This window comes from Polyodon spathula, chromosome 42 (genome assembly GCF_017654505.1).
Source record: "Polyodon spathula isolate WHYD16114869_AA chromosome 42, ASM1765450v1, whole genome shotgun sequence".
Taxonomy (NCBI): domain Eukaryota; kingdom Metazoa; phylum Chordata; class Actinopteri; order Acipenseriformes; family Polyodontidae; genus Polyodon; species Polyodon spathula.
This window is the reverse complement of record NC_054575.1, coordinates 2,744,646-2,765,840: the sequence shown is the minus strand read 5'-3', so window position 1 is coordinate 2,765,840 and position 21,195 is coordinate 2,744,646. Positions and strand designations below refer to the sequence as shown.

The following is a 21,195-nucleotide window of genomic DNA, read 5'->3' as shown; positions in this document are numbered from 1 at the left end:
TGCAAAGGGGGGGGTCATTTCTCGAGGGTGTAGTATGTATATGATTGAAATGGCCGGGATCTTTTTGCAATCAGACCCCTTTTAAATCAGCTCTAAATGCACAGTCTCCTCACACCATGCGAAAGTGCCACCTGTGAAGGCTGTAGGCTTGCAAATAGGAGTTTGTTCACGAAGGAGCATTAACATTATTCCAGTGATCTTCATTGAGGGCAATCATGGTTCTGCAGTCTTGTCGGAGCACGGCTCTTTACTGCAGGAGTACACAGTGTTGTTTTCTGTTTCAGGAAAGACAGTGCTACAGTCTTAAAGGTAGTTACTCCAAATTGCCATTAGTGGAAGGAAAATAAATAAATAAATAAATAAAACATCATTCACGATTCTAAAACCGATAACCACTGCTACTCTCGATCCTCTAAATTTAGTGTCTGACGTTATGATTTACTTTTTTACTTCGGTGACCAATTATGTTCTCCCTGTTTTTTTCACCAATTGTGTTCCCTCACAGCTGCTCAGGAGATCCGAAGGTTCTGTGGGGCATCCTCCGATCCCACGAGGCAGCTCCCAAGAACTCCAGAGCGGATGTCAGAGAGCTACCGCCCCCTGGAGGACGATCCCTACAGGTGTCCACTCTGGGTCAGTAGGGGTCGCTGCAGGACGACAAGGATAGACCGTCCCGGCTGGTTTCGCCTCCCTAACCCACGGGAGCAGCCACAGCCAATGCGACGCTCCCCAGCGAAGAATGCCAGAGTTGTTCTGTTTCTGATTCGGTTACTTTGTGAGGTGAATTTTCACGATCTGAAAACGTTGCGCTAATGATGTTCTGGAGTGAAGAGCTTTGAGAATCTATGCCAATGTTTCACAAGACTGCTACAACGAAAAAAGAAAATCTCCAGAATTCTTGAGTGTGTGTAGGAGAGGGTTTGGAACCTCCCTCCAACCCCAACCCCAACCCCAAAACCCTATTGAAAAATAAAGGACTCAGAAGTACAGTTCACTGGTTTATTGTCAACTATAACGACAGAAACAATTTACATTACGAATTACAGTAAAAGTACAATTTATGTTCCAAAGCAGTGCCGAGGCTAGTATTTAAATCTAGCTGAAAGAAAAAAACGGTGTTACAGGTTTTTTATGTTAAAACAATTCTGCAAAGGACTTAATTTTGATTCCTCTCAAACTTCTGCAATCCATTAATTCTTCAAACTACCAGGCATTTTAACAGGCAAAAGCACCACCAATTAAATAGCTGAATGTATCCTGTGCAGACTTGTGGAGGCTGCCTTGTTATCTTGACAGGACACAGCCACAGCTGTCAGCCTTTGACCTTGTCCTCCTTGCAAGGTTTGAGTCACCACTCAGCCATCCTGGATTCCTGGCTCTATTGTGTGCACTGGCCTGGAATCAGAGGCTTGCCAGGAAAATATCTTGGAAACACAAAAGCATTTTTGTTTTTTGTTTTGTTATTTGTTTCGTAGATTTAAAACCCTTCTGCCCTTGAGGCCTGTGCCAAAACAACAATCAGAGAGAGCAGCTGATTGTCTTTGGATGGGCTATTATTCTCGTTCCTGTCGCGCTTATCCTTTTTGGGAGGGTGGGAGGCAAGTATAAAAAAGACCACGTCGCTGAATGTCCATGTTCATTACTTTTGGGTCACTCTGAGGTATGGTATTGCTGCTTGATGCCTGTCACTGTGAGTGTCCAGCATATGTGTCTGTTTCTGGGGCTCTGATCTACTGTCTGACTGTTTCTGTTTCTGTGGGAGGGTCTACTGTTATTATTATTATTATTATTATTATTATTGTTATTGTTATAATTAGTTATTTGTCAGACGCCTTTATCCATCGTCCGTTTGCAAGTCGTAGGTGTGACTAATTTGGTCGAGTCCTGTGCTCTTGTGTGCCAGGGTTTAGCAGGGTAAAGTGCTGTGTCGTTACCTGTGATGAATCTGAGGAGTCTGCAGTGTGACTTTAACATGCTAGAGTGCAGTGTGAGGCTCTGGCACTTTGAAATTCATGTTTACGCTTCATCTGCGGCATGACGCACTGCTGTTGACGCAATTTTTTTGTTTTTTTACAGTATAGATTTGAGACTTAGCGTTGCTCTGCAGTGTGTTGTAACAGTTTGGTTGCTATGTAGTGCAGAGTAATTGGGAGCGTGTGTGACTTTACAGGCACTTTACATCTGCGTTTCCGTTACACTGTTTAAAAGCTGGTTAAACTATTTCAGGTACCTAGGGTAAGGCTAGTCTAATATATGTGGCTTCGTGAAGCAGACAACAGAGTCTCTGAGTGTGTGGATGGTGTTATAACCCTAGAGTGAACACAAATAACTCGGAAGGATGAGTTTTTTCTTGTAAAGCTGATAAATTATGGAATGCTCCATCGCCTTCTCTCTGGGAAGCTGGGGCATTTTCAATCTAATTAGCATTCTTATTTTACAATCAAAACTTTTATTGTCTTTTTTTTTTGTATTCAAACTTTCCAAAATGTTTTGTCTTAACAACTTTTTTTTTTTTAATTGTTTCACTGATACAAACTTTTTTTTTTTTTTTTTTACAATTAAAAACACTTTTTGGATCTTTTTTTTTAAATGGCTGTTTTCAGTCATATTCTTTATCTAGATCAAAAATTAAGTCGCCAGAACTTGTATATATATATATATATATTATATATCTATATATATATTATATCTATTATATATATATATATATATATATTTGTTTGTATGAAAGGTGCTTGCCATATCAATGACATGTGACTTGGCTCGGATTATAATGATCTAAGCCCCAGCCTGTTTTTCTTGCTCTCTAGACTTGTTGATAAGAAGCCACTTGATTCTCTGGAAACTCTTCAGGTAAGGTATCCACTAACAGAGCAGCCTGGTCCAACTTAAAATCAGTCGTGCTTGGTGTAATTCTGCAGAAACAAAAAGGTTATGACAGGCGTATTAAATGGACGCAAGCAGGCTTTATTAATACCTCCTTTTTCATGGGTTTTTTATTGTATTTTTTTGTAAACAGTTTGTTTTAAGTCCAAGGGGTGTGAGTTGTCCTACCAAAACTTTGAAAGAAAAAAAATAACGTACACTACCGACACAACTAAACTAAACTACACCCCTCATTTACTAAACACCCAGGTATATCTGACATGTCCTGCTTATTAAAATATCTTGCATGTTTTTAGAGATGATTATCTTTTCAGGGATTCCAAGTCATTTTACGAGCTAGCAATCCGAGTGAAGACATCTGGCAACAAACTCCCCACCTAGAAAAAGGGGAACATTTCGGGAGACCGTTCTATTTGCAGGATGTCCCACTCGTTAAAATATTTAGCATATTGTTTTTAAAAGAGGAGACGATTATCTATTCAGGGAAATGCATTACAGCTCTGGCAAAAAAAGTTTAGAATCTCAGGTTTGAGCCAGAATAAAAATCCAAATGAACAATATGAACACAGTCTTTTTATTTAATATCATGTCATCAAAGAAACTACAAAATGATATCGCACAAAAAAAAAAGTCTACCGGAAGCCATAATATTATTTCATGTTAGAATTTCATGTTAGATTTTTCCGTTTTTTGTCAGTATGTGGCAAACTACAAAGTGTTGGTGTGGAATTCAGTATGTTAACAAAGGAACATTATTCAGCAGCTTTCACTGGACTCTATGAAGCTGAATCAGTTCATTCTATATAGAGGGGGTGCAATTCAATATGTTAACAAGGGAACATTATTCAGCAGCTTTCACTGGACTCTATGAAGCTGAGGGAGTTCATTCTATATAGAGGGGGTGGAATTCAATATGTTAACAAGGGAACATTATTCAGCAGCTTTCACTGGACTCTATGAAGCTGAGGGAGTTCATTCTATATAGAGGGGGTGCAATTCAATATGTTAACAAGGGAACATTATTCAGCAGCTTTCACTGGACTCTATGAAGCTGAGGGAGTTCATTCTATATAGAGGGGGTGCAATTCAATATGTTAACAAGGGAACATTATTCAGCAGCTTTCACTGGACTCTATGAAGCTGAGGGAGTTCATTCTATATAGAGGGGGTGCAATTCAATATGTTAACAAGGGAACATTATTCAGCAGCTTTCACTGGACTCTATGAAGCTGAGGGAGTTCATTCTATATAGAGGGGGTGCTATTAAATAAGTTAACAAGGAAACATTATTCAGAAGCTTTCATTCCACTTAATGATTTCTGTATAAAATAAAAAATATATACTAACAGGTTATGATTTTATACAAAGCTGCCCAGTGAGCTATCTTTAACTCATTTGAAATCATTTTATATGTGTGTAAGGGCTGACAATTTTGCTTCTCATGCGGTCTTGTTATTTTTAAACACTACAGGTGATCCTCGACTTACTAAGTTTCGACTTACGACGCACGGCACTTATGAATCTTTTGCATTATTACCCTGCTTCAACTTCACGATATAGATACGGCATTTACTACACGGCGAGACCCGAGCCAGGCGTCCTGTGCGCATGCTCGCTGTCTGAACCGCAGTACCTGCCATGGTCGCCCTGACTCTAGTTTTTTGTTTTGGTTTGTTTGATTGTTTTTTTTATGCATGTAACTGTTTTTTTGTTTAATTTATTTACCCTTAACAAAGTCTGATAAGAGCAACTGACTCAAAACGAAACCTAAGCTGTGAACTCTGCTGTTTAACCCCAGGCAATCGTAGTTCTGGCTAGGAGAAGCCACCTTGAGGCAGGGAATGCAATTTAAAAGTTTAATAAAGTGGTCAAAATGTAAAATAAATAAATAAACAAATAAATAAAATCAAAACACACACCTTACGACGTAAGCAGTTGAAGCAACACATGGGGGAACATGTAACACAATCAAATAAAAAGGTCCTTACGTACCCTTTAAATGTACTTAAGCTTCTTTCTGCTAAAACCCGATTTTGGGAAAAACTCAGGAACTATATATATATATATATATATATATATATATATATATATATATATATATATATATATATATATATATATAACAGAAAAGGCACAATAAAGGTTTGGGTTTTATGCAAATGAGCAGATACTGTACTGACTGCGCTGGCCTGACCTTTCTACAGAAGCAGCGATGGGTGATGCTGAGATGGCAGTGTTCGGGCCCGCCGCCCCTTACCTGCGGAAGTCCGATAAGGAGCGTCTGGAGGCGCAGACCAAGCCCTTCGACATGAAGAAGGAGTGCTTCGTCCCTGACCCTGTGGAGGAGTTTGTCAAAGCCACGATCAGCAGCCGCGACGGTGACAAAGTCACCGCCGAGACTTACCATGGCAAGGTAAACACTATGGAGTTTGTCAAGCCCAGGGTGCAAATATCTAGTTGGAGTGGTTATGTCATCTGCAGCTGTGGCCAAAAGTTTAGCATCACCTAGAATTCTAGGAATGAGACAAAAAAAAAAAAAACTATATGAACATTATTTAGATCTTTTATTTAACACTCTGTCATCAAAGGAAATAAAAATGCTTCATTATTTCCTGTTAATTTCAAAATGCCACATTCTTTAAATTTAAGTCAGTTTTTTCGTTCAGTATCTGGAAAACTACAAAGCGCTGGGGGTGCAATTCAATATGTTAACAAGGGAACATTATTCAGCAGCTTTCAGTGGACTCTATGAAGCTGAGGGAGTTCATTCTATATAGAGGGGGTGCAATTCAATATGTTAACAAGGGAACATTATTCAGCAGCTTTCACTGGACTCTATGAAGCTGAGGGAGTTCATTCTATATAGAGGGGGTGCAATTCAATATGTTAACAAGGGAACATTTTTCAGCAGCTTTCACTGGACTCTATGAAGCTGAGGGAGTTCATTCTATATAGAGGGGGTGTAATTCAATATGTTAACAAGGGAACATTATTCAGCAGCTTTCACTGGACTCTATGATGCTGAGGGGGTTCATTCTATATAGAGGGGGTGCAATTCAATATGTTAACAAGGGAACATTATTCAGCAGCTTTCATTCGACTTTATGAAGCAAAAATAATTTATTCTATAAGGTGATGCAAAACTTTTGGCCAGAGCTGTAGTTCACTTTACGTGTTTTAGAATGCTAAGCCCTCACACATAGACAAGACACACAGCACACAGACAAAAGTCTCTTCTATAAAGAAGCCTCCTACCAAACTATTTTATTTTGCAGACTGTGACAGTGAAGGACACTATGGTTCTGCAACAGAACCCGCCCAAGTTTGACAAAATTGAGGACATGGCCATGCTCACCTTCCTGCACGAGCCCGCCGTGCTGTATAACCTCAAAGAGCGTTACGCAGCCTGGATGATCTATGTGAGTGCAGAGTGACCTCAAACCCTAAACCCTCTGATAGACTGGCAGATACTGAGTGTTGCCTCTTCCTTTCAGACCTACTCTGGGCTGTTCTGTGTGACAGTGAACCCCTACAAGTGGCTGCCTGTGTACAACGCAGATGTGGTCAATGCATATCGAGGCAAGAAGAGGTCTGAGGCTCCCCCTCACATCTTCTCCATCTCTGACAATGCATATCAGTACATGCTGACAGGTAAGACACACCAACACACACACAAAATAAATGCTATATCATTCAAAATATTACCTTGTATAATAATATCAATCATTGTTTTGTCTCTTTCAGACAGAGAAAACCAGTCTATCCTGATCACGTAAGTCAATCTGAGATTTATTTTAACGTTCTTATATGTGAAGTATTTGAAGGGAAGAGTTTAAGATCTCATTAAATTGCAAGAGATATGAACTAGGAATGTGAAACACTCACCCTGCTTGTTACTGTACCCACAGCGGAGAATCCGGTGCTGGGAAGACTGTGAACACCAAGAGAGTCATTCAGTATTTTGCCAGCATTGCTGCAGTCAAGAAAGAAACAGTTACTTCTAGCAAGGTGTGTCAGAGTCTGAGTGTGTGTTTGAGGGTATATATATCACAGGAAAATAGATTTATGGGATTGAAGTTTGTGGCCGTTACTGAAGTCTGTTTGTGTTCTATCACAGGGGACCCTGGAGGATCAAATCATCCAGGCCAACCCAGCATTGGAAGCTTTTGGTAACGCCAAGACCGTGAGGAATGACAACTCGTCACGTTTTGTGAGTATTCATTTCTTTACTTCTACCGTCTATGGACTGATTGCAACTAAGGCTGCGGAGTAGGTGAGGTTTTGGGTAAAGTCTCTGTAAATTACATTGACCAGAGGCAATTTATCCCAGCATGAGGTCCTAGTGAGCCAGAGTCTAAATCATTATTTTACTCATTTTCTCTTTTTAGGGTAAATTCATCCGAATCCACTTTGGCACTTCTGGGAAACTGGCTTCAGCAGACATTGAGACCTGTAAGGCATTTAGAATCTGCTGTATCATTTGTATTAGGTTTTTGGTTGTGATTACATATTAAAAACATGACCGTGATGCAGGATATGTCACTCTTTTCTATCCCCGCCTCCACCCCAGACCTCCTGGAGAAGTCTCGTGTGGTCTTTCAGCTCAAGGCTGAGAGAGACTATCACATCTTCTACCAGATCCTGTCCAACAAGAAGCCAGAGCTGCTGGGTAAGTGAAGCCAGCCAACCCTAAATCCAGCGCTGTTGTGCTCATGTTGCGTGCCTGTAGAAATTCTATGACGGCGCCCTGAAATTATGTAACCTAGGTGCCAACCATATCATTCTGTTTCTTACTATTGGATAAATTTCATAGCTCTAAGCTCTCTGTTTTCACTGCTGTTGTATGAGCTGGTCAAATCTTACAACGGGCACGCCTGAATCATGCAATTTAGGTACCAACCATAGCCCTAATCTAAGGGTGCTGCCTGCCAAATATCACAGCTTTACTGTAATATCTGTTGCAATAACTGGGAAAGTCAATTTCATTTTGAAACATCAGGCAGATAACGTGCAACACAACAGACAGATATACGCAACACATCTAGACTTTACATCACAGTGCAAGCAAACACCTGTATACCTCACAGTGCAAGCAAGCACCTGTATACCTCACAGTGCAAGCAAGCACCTGTATACTTCACAGTGCACGCAAACACCTGTCCACGGCTTGTAACCAGAAGATCACCGGTTCAAATCTGTGTCGCTGTGTGTGACCCTGAGCAAGTCGCTTCACCTCCTTGTGCTTCCTACGGATGAGATGTTAAATCAACGTCCTATAAGTGACTCTGCATATAATGCACAGTTCACAGCCTGCCACTGTAAAGTGCTTTGTGATGGTGGTCCACTATGAAAGGCGCTATCTAAAAAAAAACAACATATATTATTATTATTATTATTATTGACTGTGATTCATTCTGCCAACAGAAATGCTGCTGATCACCAACAACCCCTATGACTATGCTTTCATCTCCCAAGGAGAGACTACCGTGCCCTCCATCGACGATGCTGATGAGCTGATGGCCACTGATGTGAGTGGAACCCTCCCTAAATCAGTATACTGCTCTGGCCAAAAGTTTTGGATCACCCTACAGAATTAACTCATTTTGCTTCGTAAAGTCGAACGAAACCTGGTCAATAACGTTACTGTAACATACTGAATTGCACACCGCTTTGTAGTTTTTCCATATACTTCACGACAAAAAACCGACTGGAAAAATGTGAAATCTAGCATTAAATACTACTATTACTGGCTTCTTTGCGATTTCATTTTGTAGTTTTCTTTGATTATACGATGTTACATACAAGGTTTAAATTATAAAATATCTAAATTATGGTCACATATATATATATATATATATATATATATATATATATATATATATATATATATATATATATTTTAAATCATGTCTCAATCCTAAAATTCTAGGGGATGCAAAAAAATTTGGCTGTAAATCGCTGCTGGTTAGGAATAGAGTCTGTTTCTGACCTCTCTTCTCTCTCTCTCTCTCACACACAGAATGCCTTTGATGTGCTTGGCTTCACGCAGGACGAGAAGAACTCTGCGTACAAGCTGACCGGGGCCATCATGCACTTTGGCAACATGAAGTTCAAGATGAAGCAGAGAGAGGAGCAGGCTGAGCAAGATGGCACTGAAGGTGTTTCTCACTCTGCTTGAAAATGTCCCATTGAGCCCCAATCTGCAGCTTGTGCTGCGTGTGGGCAGCCCGCCCCTGTAGCTGGCTCACACTTCAAGTGTTCCAGTGAAGCCGATGGCTGGGAGCACAAGAAAGCACATCTCCTGTCTCCCTGTGCCTTAGGGTTTTTAAACTCTTGGAGGTTTTTCCTAGAGGTTTTCTCATCAGGAAATTTTTCCTCTTTTCGGCAGAGGCTGACAAGGCTGCCTACCTGATGGGGCTGAACTCTGCTGACCTCCTGAAGGCACTGTGTCACCCCAGAGTTAAAGTAGGGAATGAGTGGGTCACCAAGGGGCAGACTGTGCAACAGGTGAGTACCCCTCAGGTCTCACCTATTATTGAATCAAAAGTCGAAAGTGAAACGTTTTGATACATTTTAAAAGGTGGCACCTTGTTACAGTAAACCCCTTTAGTCATCCTACACTTTCTATCAGTCAACATCACCGGACGGCATAACCTCCCGTAACACAGAATTTCGTTACCAGAGTGTTTTGGGGAAAGGGGGGGTGGGGTATGACATGAGACTTATTTGTCATTTGTCATTTTTTTTTCCTCGCAGGTGAACTACTCCATCGGTGCACTGGCCAAGGCAGTGTATGAGAAAATGTTCAACTGGATGGTGGTGAGAATCAACCAGACCTTAGAGACGAGACAGGCCCGCCAGTACTTCATTGGTGTGCTGGACATTGCTGGATTCGAGATCTTTGACGTGAGTTTGCATCTCTTTTCTTTTTTTCATTTCCCTCATTTAGCAAGTGCTGGTAACTTGCATGATGTTCACGTTAATCTAAGTGTCATGAGAAGAGAATGGAAAAAGCTCACCAGTGTGTTCAGAAATACCGTCAAATTATTTGCCTTTGGTCTAACGAAAAGCATTGATCTCTGTGCAGTTCAACAGCTTTGAGCAGCTGTGCATCAACTTCACCAATGAGAAGCTGCAGCAGTTCTTCAACCACCACATGTTTGTGCTGGAGCAGGAGGAATATAAGAAGGAGGGCATCGAGTGGGTGTTCATTGACTTCGGCATGGACCTGCAGGCCTGCATCGACCTCATTGAGAAGGTGGGGAGTGCTTTAGAAAAACTTTCCATTTTATTTTGTGTGCATCAACTATATAATTGTATGTTGGTATTTATGTGTGTATGTATGTGATATTTGCTTACTCACCTGGATGTTTCTTTTGAAATCAGCCCATGGGTATCATGTCCATCCTTGAAGAGGAGTGCATGTTCCCCAAGGCCAGTGACATGACCTTCAAAGCCAAGCTGTACGACAACCATCTGGGCAAATCCGCAAACTTCCAAAAGCCCAGGAACGTCAAAGGAAAGCCAGAGGCCCACTTTGCCCTGGGCCACTATGCTGGCATTGTAGATTATAACATCATAAACTGGCTGATGAAGAACAAGGACCCTCTGAATGAGACTGTGGTCGGGCTCTACCAGAAGTCTTCCCTCAAGCTTCTCGCCTCCCTCTTTGCCAACTATGCTGGAGCTGAGTCTGGTAAGAAAAGACAAAGATTGATAATTACAATAGCACATCTATCACATAAGATGGTTGAAAACACATTTCCTAACAGAGAGGTCACTCTCTTTCACCCCCATTGAGGTTGAAATAGTGTTTAAGCAAGTGGCTTAAAACATCATGGTACAGTTGCTTTTTAATATATGTGTTTATTTAAGACATCCTATTTCATTCAGGGGTTCAACATAACCTTATTTTTTCTGCTTAGCAATGCAAGACGCAGATAAAAAGAAGGGGACAAAGAAGAAGGGATCTTCCTTCCAGACTGTGTCTGCTCTCCACAGGGTGAGTGATTGAAAAGGGGAAAAGATTTTCAGGAAAGATTGTTGATAACGGAAAGCCCTCAATCTTTATCTTTTCATCTGCAGGAAAATCTGAACAAGCTGATGACCAACCTGAGGTCAACACATCCTCACTTTGTGCGCTGCATCATCCCTAATGAGACCAAGACTCCGGGTGCGATGGAAAACCCTCTGGTGATGCACCAGCTCCGCTGTAACGGTGTGCTGGAAGGCATCAGAATCTGCAGGAAGGGCTTCCCCAACAGGATCCTGTACGGAGACTTCAAACAGAGGTACATCTCTCAAGCAGTGCCCTTGTTCAATTTCTCTTGTAGTGCTTTGTAGAAACCCAACTGAGTCCCTGTCTCCCTTCACAGATACCGTATCCTGAACCCTTCTGCCATCCCAGAGGGCCAGTTCATAGACAGCAAGAAGGGATCTGAAAAACTGCTGGGATCCCTGGAAATTGATCACACCCAGTACAGATTTGGACACACAAAGGTAAGGTTGAAACCTTTCCACTGAATGCTTTTGTTTGATTTAAAACTAGCAGTCCTGTGCCGGACCAGGTCCGACATTACAATTTTCCCTTTCCAGTCCGATGTTGGACCCTGACCGACATTAACAAAAGGACGTAAAGCACAGGTCTCTAGTCATTTTTTCTCGTAAAAAGCCGCGAAAAACCATTAAATGGCCAATTAAGACCGATAGGAGCCGATCTCATGGCCCCATGCATTACAGAGATAACATGGACATAACAAAAGAGAGAGCTGCTTCTGCATCTAGCGCTCAAAGAATACCACGGACATTTGCAGAGCTTTTTGAGATGTTATAGTAATAAAATAATGACTTGGATCACATTATTGAGGAGTTTGGTGATAAAACGAATGATCAGGAGAGGATTTATCAGTCTATAAAGAGGTATCTGAAAATTACAGCGAACAAGGGGTGGGGCTTGGCTGTAGATACAGTACTGAGTGTCCTTTTGCGATTCAATGCCTTTTAAACCTGTTTTAATCTGAAAAAAATATATTTTAAACAGCGTGTGTGAAATAAACAGTGCGTGTGAAAATAAACTGGACCCGACGGGTCTGACAAGCGCTGAATAAATGGACTGCAAAGGGTTTAGGAGCTCCCTTTTGTTTTGGTGCCAGGTGTTCTTCAAGGCTGGTCTCCTGGGTCAGCTGGAAGAGATGAGAGATGAGCGCTTGGCTCGCATCATCACCCGGATCCAAGCCCAGTCTCGCGGTCTTCTCTCAAGAATTGAGTACCATAAGATGGTTGAGCGCAGGTAAGGGTGGCTGTCTCTTCAAACCCTATACAAATAATTCCTAAACAATTCTATTTTTTTGCTAATGTTACTGTTACTTTACTTCTGCAGAGATGCCCTGCTGGTAATCCAGTGGAACGTCCGTGCTTTTATGGGTGTGAAGAACTGGCCCTGGATGAAGCTCTTCTTCAAGATCAAGCCTCTGCTGAAGAGCGCAGAGAATGAGAAAGAGATGGCCAACATGAAGGATGAGTTCATGAAACTCAAGGAGGCTTATGCCAAGTCTGAGGCCCGCAGAAAGGAGCTGGAAGAGAAGATGGTCTCTCTTCTCCAAGAGAAGAACGACCTGCAGCTGCAAGTCCAGACCGTGAGTGAAACATTTCTGAGCTCCTTCTGGGTTACAAAATAATCTTGCTTGCCTTGCCTGGACATAAATGCTGTACATAACTAAGGTAGAATTATGGCCAAAAGGTTAAATCCTAGGAGGTAATGATAATTACTCTACTGTTTGCTCTCCAGGAACAAGACAATCTTTGTGATTCAGAGGAGAGGTGTGACCAGCTGATCAAGAACAAGATTCAACTGGAGGCGAAAACCAAAGAGCTGACGGAGAGGCTGGAGGATGAGGAGGAGATGAATGGTGAGCTGACGGCCAAGAAGAGGAAGCTGGAGGACGAGTGCTCTGAGCTGAAGAAGGATATTGATGATCTGGAACTCACTCTAGCCAAAGTGGAAAAGGAGAAGCACGCCACTGAGAACAAGGTTAGTATCTGTCTGTCTGTGAAACTCCTCTTTGTAAGCGCTTTGGGTGCTGAGTCTCTTCTGTCTGATTAATAGGTGAAGAACCTGACTGAGGAAATGGCGGCTCTGGATGATATCATCGCCAGGCTAACCAAGGAGAAGAAGGCTCTGCAGGAGGCTCACCAGCAAACCCTGGATGACCTGCAGAGTGAGGAGGACAAAGTGAACACCCTGACCAAGGCCAAAGCAAAGCTGGAGCAGCAGGTCGACGATGTGAGTCACTCTGGGAGTTATCAGATATGTCCCACACAGCCACTCAAATAACAGGATTTTGCTTTGCAAGGCTAGTGTGTAGATGAATAAAATAGAAAGTTATGGAGCTGTCCAAGTTAGAGACTTGGAAATTGAACAACCCTTTGTTAACAAGCGAAAGTTTTTACCCCTACCAGCTTGAAGGCTCACTGGAGCAAGAAAAGAAGGTGCGGATGGACCTTGAAAGAGCCAAGAGGAAGCTGGAAGGAGACTTGAAGTTGACCCAGGAGAGCATAATGGACCTGGAGAATGATAAGCAGCAACAGGAGGAGCGGCTGAAGAAGTATGTCAAAGATACAGCCATGGTGTGTTCTATACAGATAAAGGATGGCAGGAATGTGATATAACCACACTGTTGACAATTTCTTGCAGGAAAGACTTTGAGATTAGCCAGCTCAACAGTAAAATTGAGGATGAGCAGGCACTGTCAGCCCAGTACCAGAAGAAACTGAAGGAGCTTCAGGTAATTTAAAGCCGACCTTTTGCCTTACCTGCATGCGCTCTGTATTCCTTCCCTACTCATCCCTGTGTCACGGTCTCATTGCCCCTTCCCCAGGCCCGCATTGAGGAGTTAGAGGAGGAGCTGGAGGCAGAGAGAGCTGCCCGTGCCAAGGTGGAGAAGCAGCGGGCAGACTTGTCCCGGGAGCTGGAGGAGCTCAGTGAGAGGCTGGAGGAGGCGGGCGGGGCCACCTCAGCCCAGATCGAGATGAACAAGAAGAGGGAGGCTGAGTTCCTGAAGCTGCGGCGAGACCTTGAAGAGGCCACGCTGCAGCATGAAGCCACGTCCTCCACTCTGCGCAAGAAACATGCTGATAGCACGGCTGAGCTCGGGGAGCAGATTGACAACCTGCAGAGAGTCAAGCAGAAACTAGAGAAGGAAAAGAGCGAGTTCAAACTGGAGCTGGACGACGTGGTCTCCAATATGGAGCATGTTGCTAAAGCCAAGGTAGGAAATACAGTTCTACACAGTGTGCAGGGAGGGTCACCAGGATCCCGTATTGACTGTTCGAGATCCTATCCGTTTCCATTTAATATGTATCTAAACCTCACATGCAGGCTAACTTGGAAAAGATGTGCAGGACTCTGGAAGATCAGATGAATGAATACAGGACCAAGGCTGAAGAAGGTCAACGCACCATCAATGACTTTACAACACAGAAAGCTAAGCTGCAGACTGAGAATGGTAAGAGTTGAATATAACAACATTGCTATTTTGAGGATGTAATATTATGGTCAATCTCCAAGAAGGAGATCTAAAAAATACTTCATTATCAGTGGATCCAGAATGTTTTTGAGGTGGTCAGAGTTCTAAGACACACATCTTCGGTTTTGTCTTTTAGCTGAGCTTGCCAGACGTCTTGAAGAGAAGGAATCTCTTGTCTCTCAGCTGACCAGAGGCAAGCAGTCCTACACTCAGCAGGTTGATGACCTCAAAAGACAACTGGAAGAGGAAGTGAAGGTAAATCAGCATCAAATACTGTCTTCTGATGAAACAGGGTGTCTGAAAGCCAGGTTTCTATATAGTAAGCTGTTTGGTGTCTCCCCAGGCGAAGAACGCACTTGCCCATGCAGTGCAGTCTGCCCGCCACGACTCAGACCTCCTGAGGGAGCAGTATGAGGAGGAGCAGGAGGCCAAGGCTGAGCTCCAGCGCAGTCTCTCCAAGGCTAACTCGGAGGTGGCACAGTGGAGAACCAAATATGAGACTGACGCCATCCAGAGAACTGAGGAGCTTGAGGAGGCCAAGTAAGGGCAACTAAACATATTATCTATAGCTAAGTTAGTTCTAGAATATGACCAAGACTTTGGAAGCGTTATAGACCTCCAGGTGACAGTAAAATAACTTTTCTTCTGACAGATAAGCTTTTTGTTTGCGTTATGTTTTAATTACAATATAAGACGAACAAAAAGTTTGTCTACTTGCAGACTGTGCAGCTCTGAGAACATAGAGTGAAACTGATATATGAAGCTCTCGTGTAAGACTGCTATACAGTTAATTAGCACCTCTGATAGGACTGAAAGCTGTCCCTCCTTCCCCATCTCCCAGGAAGAAGCTGGCTCAGAGGCTGCAGGACGCGGAGGAAGCCGTCGAGGCTGTGAATGCTAAATGCTCCTCCCTGGAGAAGACCAAACACAGGCTGCAGAACGAGATTGAAGATCTCATGGTGGATCTGGAGAGGTCCAACGCAGCAGCCGCTGCTCTGGACAAGAAGCAGAGGAACTTTGACAAGGTGAGATTCGGGGGTTTCGATGAAGAGAATGCATTAGGCTTAGTTATGGGTGGCCGCTGTATTTTGAAACCCTTTTGTACAATGTGACTGTAATGACTTGTTCTCACCGTGCCCATACCAGGTCCTGAACGAGTGGAAGCAGAAGTTTGAAGAGTCGCAGAGTGAGCTGGAGGGCTCCCAGAAGGAGTCCAGGTCCCTGAGCACTGAACTCTTCAAGCTGAAGAACGCTTATGAGGAGTCTCTGGACAATCTGGAGACCCTGAAGAGGGAGAACAAGAACCTGCAAGGTGGGGGATCCAAACTCACACAATTCTTGTGTCAGCTGTGTTTCTAATTCTGAACCCGTTTTGAGAAGCCGTTGTACTGAAGGAATGTTCTTATTTACCCAGAGGAAATCTCTGACCTGACTGAGCAACTCGGTGAGGGAGGCAAGACCATCCATGAGCTGGAAAAGGTTAGGAAGCAGCTGGAGCAGGAGAAGTCTGAAATACAGTCTGCTCTGGAAGAGGCTGAGGTGAGTGAGAGATACAGACACTGGGATTCTAGGAGGAAGAAACACAGGCAAGATGTACCAAAAAAAGGTGCAGATTAATAGATATTAGGATAGGAAGCTTTGTATCAATCAGAGTGTATCCTAAAGAACTTATTGTCCTGACAGGCCTCCCTGGAGCACGAGGAAGGGAAGATCCTGCGAGCTCAGCTGGAGTTTAACCAGGTGAAGGCTGAGATTGAGCGCAAGCTGACTGAGAAGGATGAGGAGATGGATCAGGCCAAGAGGAACTACCAGAGAGTGATTGAATCCCTGCAGACCTCACTGGAGTCAGAGACCCGCAGCAGGAACGAGGCCCTCAGGCTGAAGAAGAAGATGGAGGGAGACCTCAATGAGATGGAGATCCAGCTCAGCCAGGCCAACAGGATTGCTGCAGAGTCACAGAAGCAGCTCAAGAGCGTCCACGCTAACCTGAAGGTAACGCTGCTCTTTTCTTTTGATAAACAATAAGATCCTCTCTGATAGCGTTGGCTTGTTGTTAAGATGAATTCAGTATTCTTCACAAAGATGTCTGGTTTTGGACACCGATTAGCAGTTATCTTCCCCCTTCGTGGAAGCTTAATCTTGTTTTGTCCTCTTTGGCCTCCAGGATGCTCAGCTCCAGCTGGATGACTCCCTTCGTGCCAACGATGACCTGAAGGAGAACATCGCCATAGTGGAGAGACGCAACAATCTCCTGCAGGCTGAGCTGGAGGAGCTTAGGGTGGTGTTGGAGCAGACAGATAGAGGCCGCAAGCTGGCTGAACAGGAGCTGCTGGACATCAGTGAGAGGGTTCAACTCCTGCACTCACAGGTACGACAGCACTGGAGCAGAGATGACTATGGAATACAAGCCTGATTCCCCAGTCAGTCCTCTGTAACCTGGGTCTCTTTCACTCTCTGTGCAGAACACCAGCCTGATTAACCAGAAGAAGAAGCTGGAGGCCGACACATCCCAGCTGCAGACAGAGGTGGAGGAGGCTGTGCAGGAGTGCAGGAACGCTGAGGAGAAAGCCAAGAAGGCCATCACTGATGCTGCCATGATGGCAGAGGAGCTGAAGAAGGAGCAGGACACCAGCGCTCACCTGGAGCGCATGAAGAAGAACATGGAGCAGACCATCAAGGACCTGCAGCACCGCCTGGATGAGGCCGAGCAAATCGCCATGAAGGGCGGCAAAAAGCAGCTGCAAAAGCTTGAGGCCCGCGTAAGTGGCTGACAGTTACAGCTTTCGATTTATTGAATCTGCTAGCCATCAGGACCTGACACCTTTCTGACACTGCGATTTCAGGTGCGGGAGCTGGAGAATGAGCTGGAAGGGGAGCAGAAGAAGAGCAGCGAAGCTGTGAAGGGAGTCAAGAAATATGAGAGACGCATCAAAGAGCTGACCTACCAGGTATCTCCATTCTATTCTTCAATGCAACTGATACAGTGAATGTCCTTGCGAATGACTGAGGTGTGATTAATGAATTGTTTCTTTCAGACTGAGGAGGACCGTAAGAATATGGCCCGCCTGCAGGACCTGGTGGACAAGCTGCAGATGAAGGTGAAGTCGTACAAGAGAACCGCGGAGGAGGCTGTAAGTAACTCTCTGCATTCTCTTCTCATCCCAGCGTTCAAGCAGTTTCCATTGAGCCCAGTGTTACAGATGAACCACTGACTTTGCCCTTGTGTGTCACTGTCAGGAGGAGAATGCCAACACTAACCTGGGCAAGTTCCGGAAGCTGCAGCATGAGCTGGACGAGGCGGAGGAGAGGGCTGATATCGCCGAGTCTCAGGTCAACAAGCTCCGGGCCAAGACCCGTGACATCGGGGGCAAGGTGAGTGCTTTCAGCCTCCCCCTCTCACCTGTCATGTTTGTCATGTCCCTGATAGTACTTGACCTTGCCTGTTATTAAATCTAGACATGAACTGGCATCTTAGACACTTATTGTGATTGCTTCATTACTTTATCAAAAATGTCTAAGTGGTGCTGTTGTATAAGCTTCTTCAAAGGCACCGGTGATTACCAAATCTAGCAGCCCCCATTTCCTCTGTGGTGTCCTGATGCGTGCTGCCATGTGCTTGCGTTGCTTTTGTGTTGCGAACAAACAATAAATACAAACCGGCAACTTGAAATTTTAACTTTAAGAAGCTGTTTTCCTAGAATGCTGTACTTGTAGAGACAGAGCATTGAATACAAGGTATTTTTTAACTGCTACGCTGCGGTCAATATGAATTGTGGTAAAGGAGGGAGACAATGTACACGAGACATCACTGCTGCTGTCGGAAGAAAGCACCTTTTGGTGGCACGCATCAGAACTTCGTATAGGAAATGGAGCAATAGTTTAAAAACAAAGCACAAAATGGTAAGTACATATCACCATAACAACTGAAAGTATAACATGCAGAACTCAGCAGAATTTTACTGCGATAACTTATCAGATTTTAGATAGTGTATTGTGGTTAACAGTGCTTGTCTCTATTTTGCTAAACATTCTCATAAAGCATTGATTCGCAGAGCAAGGGTGGGCATTTTACCAACTCGCTTCCTTCACAAGACAGAAAGAAAGACTATTTTTTAGGGGTTTTGAGTCACTTTTTTAGAAACACTAACTCGCCCCCTTTCCTAGACTGTGGAGCTCCACTAAAATATGTGGAACTGAAATAAACCCATGCTGATCACAGAGCTGCTACTCACCCAGTCTGTCTCTCTTTCCCCTTCCAGAAAGGGCTGGATGAAGAGTAAAGCTCTCAGACGGACCTTTCTGAAAAACTCTTGTCTGCTGTGGTTTAGTGTCCCTTCTGCCATTCTTCTCCCCTTCCTGTACATTCAGTAGAAATAAAATGCATTTGAAAATGAATTATGATGCTCCTGTGGTGTGTGTTTGTGTTGAAAAAAAAAAAAACATGCAGACTCCATGAAGGTCAGTAACTGAAGCTCTGTTCTCATTGTAGTGAGTGTAACTGGTGTATTAGCGGAGCACTCTGCTGCTTCTTCTAATGGTTCCCTCAGCGTGAAACGAAAAGCAAACACAGCCCCTCATTAACCTTGAGTGGCCCTATTCAATGTGCTCATGTCCAGAGGATTAGCAGTCTATTAGGAGGCACAGCAAAACTCGGGACCAGAACTAAGTGTGAACAGGGCAACCAAACACACACAGTGGACCACGAATAAAACGAGTAAATTAAAGAGAATTTCCCAAAAAGACACCGTCAAAGGACAGGGTTGAGGGAACGGCCAGGGGCCGCCTGCAAAAACAATTCAAAAACAATCTCTGAAGACCAGAACTTACGTAATTCACACCCAGCACACAAGGCAACAGTTAATCAACATTTCTTGTTTATTTATTTTTTGTTGTATTTAATTATCAGGGACACATACAATTATAACATAAGTATCACTTGCATGACACCAGTAGGCTAATTTCCATTGATACCAGTAGGCTAATTTCCATTGACAGTCCCAATCAACTGTGTTAGTCACGCTAGTCATACAAAATACAACTGTCTACAGCTTTGGCCGAAAGTTTTGCCTCACCCTCTAGAAGTAATACATTTTGCTTCATAGAATGAACTCCAATAGACTCCAAAAGCTGCTGAATAATGTTCCCTTGTTAACATATTGAATTGCACCCCCTCTATATAGAATGAACTCCCTCAGCTTCATAGAGTCCAGTGAAAGCTGCTGAATAATGTTCCCTTGTTAACATATTGAATTGCACCCCCTCTATATAGAATGAACTCCCTCAGCTTCATAGAGTCCAGTGAAAGCTGCTGAATAATGTTCCCTTGTTAACATATTGAATTGCACCCCCTCTATATAGAATGAACTCACTCAGCTTCATAGAGTCCAATGAAAGCTGCAATAACGGTACATTTAAAAATAATAAAAGACCCCAACTAGAAATGACATACTATAGTACTAAAAGAAACTAAAATAAGCAATATTCTATTACAAACATTTTGATAAGAAGTCTTTCTCAGTGCCTTTAATATAGAAGCTGGGTGAAAACTCTTGTAAACTTGCCTTGCTACTTCTGCGGAATGCGAATATGGCTTTTCAGCCCTAAACGACATGGACAGAAAGTTACGGTAACCGAACTGGGGTACAGAGCCTGGCTTCCCACCTGTTTATGGATGTTACCAAACCCACCCACTGGAGAGATCTGATCCCATTCCCCTTGTGAGTTCGTGGCTGAAGGCAGGCCATCGTCCTCAGTGCAGCAGCAACGGGAGACTGATGTGGTCAATTTTATTTCACCGTAATCATGAAATGTATTATTTCACTTTGATCAATCTCGCTTTCCTACTTTCACCTGAAGAGACCTCTGAGGTCTTGAAAGCTTGTGAATAATTATTATTTAGCTAGTCCAATAAAAGGCGTCACTTCTCCTTCTCTTTGTCTATCATCTCTGGACTAATACGGCTACCATTTCATCTATCAATGCTTTAGCTTGAAACTGTCGTTATGTGTTAAGAGGCACTGGGTGAAGTGGTGGATAGCCCAGATGACTGGCCAGAGAATAATGTATCTTACCTCTCAGTGTCCCTCTCCACTCTGTGGTGCTCTCTTTTAGCAGTGGGGTGTGGCACAAGAATTCTTCATTGTAACATGCCTGCAGAAATGGGGACATGGCTATGTTTCATAATATGTAATTTCGAAAGTTTTTTAATATTTCCTAAACGTACCCAGCGTCATAACCAGAGCTGGCATTCTACCAATCAAACTTAGTTTTCAGGCTATAGCTGGCAGTATTTATATGACTGCTTGGTATTTACTATTCAACCTCCAAATCTATGTTGCACAGCAAAACCAACAGAGAAAATTAGAGTCTTTTGTACTTTACAAGACTTTTTACATGAGCATCTGCATTGATGATGCAAAAAAACAACCGAGGGCTAGACATCTGTGTCCTCTCAGCTAGTTACGGTCATGAACATACCCTTTCCTTGGCTGTGTCCTTGTTAACAGTAGTGAATCCAGGAGCTTAATCCTGAGAACCTACAGAATTAACCTTAAAAACTGTTTGATAACATGAGCATTTTCTAGAATCTAGATAAATCTTGACTAAAAATACAAGTACATCTATATATGTACCAACTACAGGCAGCATTAGAATTCTGGTAAATTATTATTATTATTATTATTATTATTATTATTATAATAATAAATGAATGAAACTTAACAGCTTTTCAAACATTTAAAGTTGCAGGTTGACTGGATCAAATGAAATACCAACTGGAGAATCT

General features: G+C 43.1%; 1 protein-coding gene and 1 long non-coding RNA gene across 2 annotated transcripts; one reads left to right on the top strand and one right to left on the bottom strand.

Moving 5' to 3' along the window:
• The first annotated feature begins 2,792 nt into the window (after positions 1-2,792).
• On the top strand, positions 2,793-18,806 carry LOC121305150 (myosin-7). The gene is made up of 38 exons (XM_041236689.1): positions 2,793-2,853; positions 5,091-5,299; positions 6,162-6,305; positions 6,381-6,537; positions 6,631-6,658; positions 6,795-6,894; positions 7,004-7,096; positions 7,275-7,338; positions 7,457-7,555; positions 8,311-8,414; positions 8,906-9,044; positions 9,275-9,393; positions 9,643-9,792; positions 9,974-10,144; positions 10,273-10,582; positions 10,812-10,888; positions 10,972-11,177; positions 11,262-11,385; positions 12,039-12,175; positions 12,266-12,521; positions 12,674-12,916; positions 12,992-13,168; positions 13,345-13,490; positions 13,580-13,670; positions 13,764-14,153; positions 14,264-14,390; positions 14,548-14,666; positions 14,755-14,951; positions 15,253-15,436; positions 15,558-15,723; positions 15,826-15,950; positions 16,095-16,403; positions 16,576-16,779; positions 16,874-17,170; positions 17,255-17,359; positions 17,447-17,542; positions 17,649-17,783; positions 18,671-18,806. Exons 2-38 carry the CDS (start codon positions 5,099-5,101, stop codon positions 18,689-18,691), a joined length of 5,811 nt encoding a protein of 1,936 aa, XP_041092623.1. The 5' UTR covers positions 2,793-2,853; positions 5,091-5,098; the 3' UTR covers positions 18,692-18,806.
• LOC121305170 lies at positions 10,492-21,081 on the bottom strand. The gene is made up of 4 exons (XR_005948052.1): positions 20,889-21,081; positions 20,483-20,561; positions 18,644-18,767; positions 10,492-10,579 (listed from the first exon to the last, which is right to left on the bottom strand). It is a non-coding gene; the product is annotated as an uncharacterized LOC121305170 (long non-coding RNA).
• Positions 21,082-21,195: the final 114 nt, after the last annotated feature.

Bases quoted from the DNA above. Each gene is read 5' to 3' on its own strand.
- LOC121305150 (XM_041236689.1), top strand. From the start codon at position 5,099: ATGGGTGATGCTGAGATGGCAGTGTTCGGGCCCGCCGCCCCTTACCTG. The intron at 8,415-8,905 runs GTGAGTGGAACC...TCTCACACACAG, and splicing joins ATGAGCTGATGGCCACTGAT to AATGCCTTTGATGTGCTTGG. The intron at 17,171-17,254 runs GTAAGTGGCTGA...CTGCGATTTCAG, and splicing joins TGCAAAAGCTTGAGGCCCGC to GTGCGGGAGCTGGAGAATGA.